General features: G+C 58.7%; 1 protein-coding gene across 2 annotated transcripts in view; it reads right to left on the reverse strand.

The window, feature by feature from the left end:
- Positions 1-1,555: 1,555 nt before the first annotated feature.
- Positions 1,556-8,116, reverse strand: part of EHMT1 (euchromatic histone lysine methyltransferase 1) — a 91,691-nt gene continuing 85,130 nt past the window's right edge. The window contains exons 19-22 of one of the 2 annotated variants that reach the window (XM_014582046.2): positions 3,612-3,766; positions 2,649-2,816; positions 2,404-2,548; positions 1,556-1,835 (exon numbers count right to left, since the gene is read on the reverse strand). In XM_014582046.2, the coding sequence (XP_014437532.1) occupies positions 1,575-1,835; positions 2,404-2,548; positions 2,649-2,816; positions 3,612-3,766 (729 nt within the window). In that variant the 3' untranslated portion in view covers positions 1,556-1,574. Of the gene's footprint in view, positions 1,836-2,403; positions 2,549-2,648; positions 2,817-3,611; positions 3,767-8,116 lie in introns of those variants that run through there. The other variant, XR_003547009.1, reaches the window with a different exon arrangement.

Here is an 8,116-nt window from a genome sequence, read left to right on the forward strand (position 1 = left end):
CACACAGTGCTGACTCCACAGAGCTCCGGGCTTTCCCTCTCAGGGGGCAGGTTCATGACCAGAACCTGGGGTGCAGGGCAGCCTGGCCCTGGGAGGCCTCTGAGCACCGGCTGAGCCTTCCTTGGTCGGAGCCTGAGCACCTTGGGGCAGGAGCCACACAGCTGCAGGGCTGGCACCACTGTGCAGCCAGTGGCTGGGCAAGCACAGAATGTGAGGATGCAGTCTGGGGCACAGCCAACAGGCACAGCCAGCCCATCGACAAAGCTGCACGTGGATCTGGCCAAGTGCTGCCCCGGCCTCAGAAGCACGGCCTCGGCCCTTCGCAGCACACCTGACACCGGCAGGCCAACACGCATGCATGCGCCCTGATGCCCTGCCCTAGCCCACGGGGCAGCTCCTAGCTACCTGCACCCCATGGCACGCCCTGGAGGCACAGCTCACCTGAGCCCGTTCTGCACGACGCGGTTGCGGCAGTTCCTCCAGCAGGCGCAGGCGTGGTTGCACTCAAAGATCAGGGGGGGCTCCGCCATGTTGAACTCCGGCAGGAGGCGGCCGTCCTGAGGGCACAAGTGTGTTGGGGCCCACCGACGCCGAGCACCCCCAGCACGGAGCTCAGGCGTGGCCTCTCACTGACACAGACGTCTGGTCCCTCTACAGTAGTGACTCGGCTGGGACACCTCACACGAGGTGCCCGCGCAGCCCAGGGACTCCCAGCCCCGACTGTGGCTATCGGCACTCCAGAGCCTGGCCCTCGGCCCTGTCCCCTCGGCACTTCCCTAGGAGGGACCCCGCCTCCGGCCGCCCACCTTCCCGGCCTGCCTGGGTAGCCCCCCTGCCTCATCCCGCTCACCCTCACACCCTGCAGCCCTCCCACCCGTTCCCACGTCTCTGGGCCAGAGCAGCGGCGTGGGGATCCCCTGGCGGGGCCACACTAACCTTGCCGTACCAGCAGCGCATGCTGAGCTGGCCGCACAGGCAGTTGCTGGAGGAGCAGTCGTCGACACACACGCAATACTATGGAGAGGCCGCACGGCGCCATCAGGGGAGGAGACGGGGCACTCCGTGTCCCTCCCTGTCGCTGTCACCGTGGACGCTCTAAGATACTCAGAGTCCGGGAGCAAGGGGTGGGGCTGCTGCCTGAGCTGGGCCGCAGGGAAGGCCCGGCAGGTCCAGGCCACCCTGGCATGCCAGCCCTGCAGCGCCCAGTCCCAGCTGGCCAGGGCAAGAGCAGAGACTGCACGGCGAGACCATGGGGAATGGACCTGCCCCCTCTTCTCTCACTATCAACAAACAACAGTGGGTGGCCTTGCAGCTATGTGACTGGGCCACCATATGGCCGACTGCAGCTGGAGTCCTGGACCCAGCAACTTGAAAATCATGTCGGGCGCATGTGTGTGTGTGCCCAAGATTCCAGGAGAATGGAGAAAGGGCTGCGGTGTGGCCATGCCCCCAGGGGGTGATTTCTTCCTCTCCGTCTCTGTCTCTGCCTCTCTTTTCGGAGAGTGCACACGCCCTCAGGCAAAAACCTCTAAAAACAAACAAAACTGACTTAAATAAATAAGTAAATGTCCCCGTCAGTGCTTCCTTCTGATCGGATCAAGGGCGCGTGAGGTCTCAGGGAGGGGGAGAGCACAGGTCCTAGACAGGCTGAGTGCCTGAGGGAGGGGCCCGAGGACACGGTGGAGGTCAGAGCTGGGATGGCAGAGCTGGTGTGGGCAGGCCCTGAACAGGACCACGCGATGGGAAGGCGGGTAGGAGGGCGAAGAGACAGGCGTGCGGTCCGAGGGCAGCCCTGAGGATGAGTTGCCCTGGCACTTCAGGTGGTGTGCTGGGAGCTGGGAAACGGGGGGATAGGCTGTGGTGGGTGTGGGGCCCTGTGGGACTGGGAGGGCGGCCTGGGAGGCAATGGTGGGGCTGGGACCCAGGCCGCCCCACAAGCCCTGCAGGGGGAGTCTCAGGAGGAGATTCCCAAGGCCAAGACTGTGCCAGGGCCCTCTGCCCAGCAATGGGAGGGCCCAGGACTGTGTCTGCCCTCTCACGTTCCTTTCTTCTAAGACAGTGACTGAGCTGCGTTCCTCCTGGCCTGACCTTCCGAGTCACTAGGACTATGGGCACATGCCCTATGCCTGACCACTGGAGACAAGAACGGAACCAGCCCCCGCCGCACCATCTGGCCTGCGAAGTGCAGTGTCCCCCACAGTGGCACTGCACGGCTGGGCCCAGGGAGCCTCTTTCTGGGAGGGCCTTTACTCGCGTCCTTGCCCCTCTGGGAGAGGCAAAGACGGCCAGAGGAACATGGGAGACCCTCCCCAGACCCCTGGCTCCTGGAGCGCTGAGCTGGGAGCCAGCTGCGGGCTGACCCCTGCCCTGCTCTGGCCTGAGCAGCCCCTCCACCCCGCTCACCTGCAGGTGAGTGATGTTCCTGTCGATGCTCATCGGGGAGGTCACACAGTTCTGGGAGACGTACTTGTAGTTGCTGGGGCATGGCTCAGCGTCCACTCCATTCACACAGGGGATGGGGATTCGCTCATAGCCGCGGGCGATGTCCCTGCCGAGGGCGGGGATGTCAGCTCTCACAGGGCCAGTGCTTCCCAGGCCGCAGCTCACGTGGGGCCGACGACTGGCCAGCCCCGGGCCCTGGCCCTCACCTGCTCATCGTCTTCTCCACGGGGGAGGGCCTGTCAGGGGCCGCGTCCCGCAGCGCCTTGCTCACCTGCAGGGCGCTCCACACCTGGGAGTTGAGGCTCGCGCACTGCAGGGGCGTCTCCCCTTCCTTATTCTTTAAGGTGACATCTGAATCCCGAGAAAGAAAGAGGCTAAAAGGAAAGATGTAAGCCAACAAAACATTCAACTCTGAATTTAAATGATGCAGAGGAGGTTTGTAACTGCGGTCACTAAGAACGGCCGCTCGTCCTGAACACTCTGAGGCCAGGTGACGGGTCTGGGCCGTGTGGGCCTAAAGGAAGGGCTCGGACCTGGGACACCCTCGCACACGCACACGCACTGCCGAAGCCCCGCCTGGTTTCTTAGAGAAGTGTGTAACAAGCTGGGGAAGGGTCTGCGCTTTCCAGGGTCTTTTCATTCAAATCTGCCCTCAAAGCTGATGGGGCCGTGAGAGGGTCTTCCAGGTGAGCAGCCTGGGGGTCTGGCACAGCCACTGAGTCCAGGTGGGCACAGCCTTGCACACGCTGAGCCCTGGAGCTGGTGCCGAGGCTCGAACATGCAGGCGTGTGCCCACTCGTGGGAACGGAACAGGTGCCGCCCCAGCTCCTACGGTTTCTGAGCCTCCCACTGGCTGAAGTGCATACCCCCTCCCCGCCTGCTGGGACAGAAGGGTCTCGTGACAGTGACCCGGCCCGACGCCGCGTCCCGTCTGGGACTGCCGTGCCGTCCACCGAGCCTGGGCCTCCCAACAGGAACTTCAGGCCTAAGACTCCACTTGAGGGTCGACCTGAGAACCAGAGGCGTCCGTGCCGGAGCCGCTGCACCAGGAGCTAACAGCCGTGACCACTCTGCCCTTGGACGCCCGGGGAGCGGAGGGCTGCCCTGGCGCGAGGCCCCATGTAGACGAGCCTCACTCAGGGTCTGCACCAGGGCAGAGCCACACTCACGCGACACAGTCGTAGCGGTTCTCCCTGGCCGCGATGTGTAGGGGCGAGTCCCCGTGGACATTCACGGCATGCAGGTCACACTTGGCGGCCAGCAGGATCTCGGCGATGTCCACGCAGCCTGAGAAGGCTGCCCAGTGCAGGCAGATGTTCTCCTCCTGGACAGAGACACGGGCGAGGCCAATGAAGTGTGTCCGGCTGGGCGACCATGTGAGACTGGTGCAGCTGCTTCCCCCAGGAGAAACTCTGGAAGCGTGTCCAGCTCGGCCCAGCACCGGTCGCACGGAAAAGGGCTTCACAGCACCGAGAGCTCTGAGGAGCCTCCTCTGTGTCCTGGTCTCCGTCCCTAAGTCCCTAACGCACATCGCTGTGCAACTTTGAAACGGACAAACGGGTGGTGCCCTGAACACAACCCATTACGGATGTGGCCTTGGGGCCCTTTCCTTCTCTCTGTTCTTTTTTTTTTAATTTGCCACTGAGCACAAGTGCTTGCTGGGGAGAGGGAGGGAGGGAGGGAGGGCACATGCCCAGCGGGTTTTCCAGGCTGCTGGGTCTAGGACTCGAACCACGCAGATGGCCATGCAGGGTCCAGCTGCCTCAGTCACCAGGCCGCAGGCTGGGCCCTCTGCTCTCTAAATCACATTCAGTCCTGCACAGAGATGTGTGGCTGCTGCAGGGTGCAACAAGGACACGAGGCCCTGGAGGAGGAAGCCATGAGAGGGCCCAGCCCACAGCACAGGTCCCCGTATGTGAGTGACTGCGGCCTGGGTGGTGGGGTAGACGGTGGCATGAAGACCTACAGACTGCGTGTGTCGCTCTGTCTCCTCTCATAGAAGGAAGAAATGAATAAACTTTAAATGGATGTTTCCAAAAGACTATAAAATAAATATTTAAGGAGCTGGCCCTGTAACCACGGTAAGGGAGCTGTTTCCGCACGGCTGACAGCACAGTTCAATTTTCAGCCCTGACAGCTTAAAAATACATTGGGTGTCTGTGTGTATGTACGCGTGTGTGTGCGCATGCACACCCAAGATCCCAGCGGATGCGGCAATGGCAGAGAAAGGACTGAGCTGTGACCACATCCCATGGAGAAGTGCCCCACCCCATGAGCACAGGTACTCTGTGGCAATTTAAAAAATAAAAGGGGGACCAGCAGTTAGTGTAATAGCTATGTCGCTGGACTCCCATGTAGTCGACTGCGGTTCAAGTCCCGGACCTGGTGGCTTAAGCTCATGTGACTGCGTGTGTGCCCAAAATTCCGAGAGGAGAATGGAGGAGAAGGGATTGAGGTGTGGCCCTCCCCCCTGGGGGATGATTTCTCACTTTCCATCTATTTCTCAGTCTCTCTCTCTCTGGCGAGTGCATGCGCCCTATAGCAAAAACCTCCAGAAAATAAATAAATAAAAACAAGGGTGGGACCAGCAGGTGGCATGGTAGTTAAGGCACTGGATACTCCCACATGGCTGACCACGGTTCGAGTCGTGGACCTGGTAGCTTGCTTTCTTACTTCCCCTCTTTCTCTCTCTCTCTCTCTATGTGTCTCTCTCTGTCAAATTAAGAATAAATGAATGAATAAATAATAAATAAATAAATAAATAAATAAATGGCCCAGCAGATGGCACAATGGCTACATCACTGGACTCGCATGTAGTCGACCACAATTCGAATCCCTGACCCAGCAGCTTAAATTCATACCGGGCATGTGTGCATGTGTGCCCAAGATTCTGAGAAGAAAATGGAGGAGAAGGGATTGTGGGGTGGCCATCCCCCCTGGGGGGTGATTTCTTGCTTTCTGTCTCTCTGGCAAGCACAGGTGCCCTATAGCAAAAGTATCTCCCAAATAAATAGATAAAAATGAACATTGAAAACAAGAAAAAATTGTAAAAATATTCATGGCACATGTAAAATATAATTTATAATTACACATTAAGTTTATAGAACATTACGATGCTGAGAAACAAGTATGAAGGATATTAAAATGAGTAACGACAAGAATAAACATAAATACAAGATAATGTTCAGCTTTGCCAGAAAGCCAAGAAATACCAGTTAAAAGAATTATTACTTAACACCTATCACACAGGGACAAGCAGCAATAAACGAAAGGAGAAGCCACGCCCACGGCTGCCCCATCCTGTCTGCCCAGGCCCCCAAGGGCGCAGGCATGGGTGGGCAGTGACAGCCTCCTCCGTCCCCAGGTCCCCACCCCCTTCGCTGAGCACTTAGCCTCCCCTCCCCTGGAGCGTCCGCTAGTGAATATTTCAGTGCCTGTGAGCTGCTGCACAAGCCGAGCCCATGGAGCCGGGTTACTGGGTCAGAGCGCTGACGCTTCCTCGCCCTAGACTCCGGCTGGCCATTTCTAGTCTCTGGCAGAGTCTGAGGGCCCTGTCCTCTGCAGCCTCCATCCCCTCAGGGCTCGCTGGCCGTAAACAAAGTGGAGCCTGACACCACCCACCCCAGGCGGCAGGAATGAGCTGGGATGGAAAAAAAAAAATGCGCTGGGATGTGCTGCACCCGCACAGACCCCTAGGGCTGACGCGCTTGTCCACGCACTGTCTCCCAGAGAGGCCATGCCCAGGGCAGCCCTGCAGAGCCTGGGCAGGGAGAGGCTCCTCGGGGACATGCCGGTGCTCTGGGCCAGGTGCCCCAAGTCCCCACACTGCAAGTGCACTCCATGTGTTTCAGTTCAATGAACATTAGAAAGGGTGGAAGCAGAACAGAAACCGAGCGGCCTTGTCTGTCCCCATCCTCGTCAGCCTAAGGATGGATTCCTTGCCTACAGGGCAAATTAAGTGCAAAGCCCTCTGGGCAATCTTCGCGTGTCTCAAAACCCTTAGCTTGGAGGAGCTCTCTCCTCCAGATGGCTCTACCAGGGGCACCCGCCTCCGAGCTTTGTCCCTGGGTCTCTCCCACACACCTGCAAGGTCTTGGGGCTTCTTTTCTTCTCAGATGGAATGGTTTTAAGCGCAGAACCAGAAGGACATTTAGGTAACTCTCCCTCAGTAAGGACCACCCTACCCTGGGGCCACTGACTACCCCCAGCCACCCTGAAGTCCACCAGTGCCGCCAGGCGCCCAGCCTACAGCACCCAGAGCTCGTGCTCCGGGGCAGGGCACCTCCCCAGATGGACGCCAGCTCCACGCCCGCTGAGCAAGGCTGAGACAGGTCCGGCCTGGTCAGACTGGGGGCTGAGGACCCTCACTGTCCCAGAGCAGTCATGACCCCACAGAAGACAGACCCCAGCACCTGCGGCGAAGGGCACACGGACCAGGAGGAGGACACTCAGTAGGGCAATGGCAGGAGGTTGGGGTTAGCACAGGGTCGTTACTGCAGCTGGGACAGCTGTTCCACGTGTTTGAAAGCTAAGCAGAGGCATGCTAGGTGACATTAAAAAGATCCCAATAAATCTGTGAGGGCCGAACACCACAAAGCCTGGGAAGAAAAGACACAGGATGAGGTAGACTGGGGCTGCACGGAGAGGTCGAGGAGCTGGGAGCACACCAGGAAACCCCGCTGAACTAAACACAGGGGCGTCTACACCCCGTGAGCTACGCAGCAACCCTGAGCAATCTCGGACACACAGAACTGTCAGAAAGTGCACGGAGACTGTGACATTTCCACGTTTGATTAGAAAAAAAAAAAAAGGCAAACAAACAGACTTAAACCCATAGCTCTAGGATGTCGTATGAACCGCAAGCACACACATAAAAATAACCAAGGCACGCTGTAACCAAACTGCTAAAACCTAATAACACGGAAGAAAATCTTAACAACAGTCAAAAAAAAAAAAAAAAAAAAAAGAATGTTACCTACAGATAAAGACGAAAATGAGAGCAGACTTTGCAGAGCAAACACTGCAAGTGAGGACTTGGGGCAGCAATGCACAGAAACAAAAAATCAGCCAACCCCAAGTCCCACACCCGGCGTGGCAGCAGCTGATGTGAACACAGGCTGAGGCCACATAAGAGGCCCGGGTTCGATTCCGGTTCAGCCTGAAGCCTCTGACCCCCGGGAGTCGGGGCGGAGGCAGGACGGCAGCACCAGGAGGCCCCATGCTTGGAGAAGACACGTGGGGCCAGCGGGAGGCATGACGGTTTGGGTGCTGGCCAAGCATGGTCCCAGTCCTAGACCTGTGGCTGGAAAATCATGCTGGGCATGCGTGCCCAAACTCTGGGAGAACAGGGGAGAAAGGGACTGCGGCATGGCCGTCCCCGCTGGAGGGTGATTTTCTCCCTTCTCTTCTCACTGTCTGCTTGCTGGTGTGGAGCGGGGGAGCAAGCTGCGTGATGAGCGCAGGTATGTGGACAGCGTGGTGTGAAGGGGGAGCACGAGCAGCAATCCTTGACGGTCTCATCATGCCACAGTCCTTCTCGAGCATGAGCCAGGGATCCTGGCCGCGTAGGACATGCAACCAGCGTGCAGGGGTGGCCGGCTTCCTACCCGAGGGCCGCGGCAACAGCACACCCACAAGCCAGGAAACAACTGTGAGTGGCGGCCTGAGGCCTACG

This window comes from Tupaia chinensis, unplaced genomic scaffold (genome assembly GCF_000334495.1).
Source record: "Tupaia chinensis unplaced genomic scaffold, TupChi_1.0 Scaffold142100_1, whole genome shotgun sequence".
In the NCBI taxonomy this organism is placed as follows: Eukaryota; Metazoa; Chordata; class Mammalia; order Scandentia; family Tupaiidae; genus Tupaia; species Tupaia belangeri.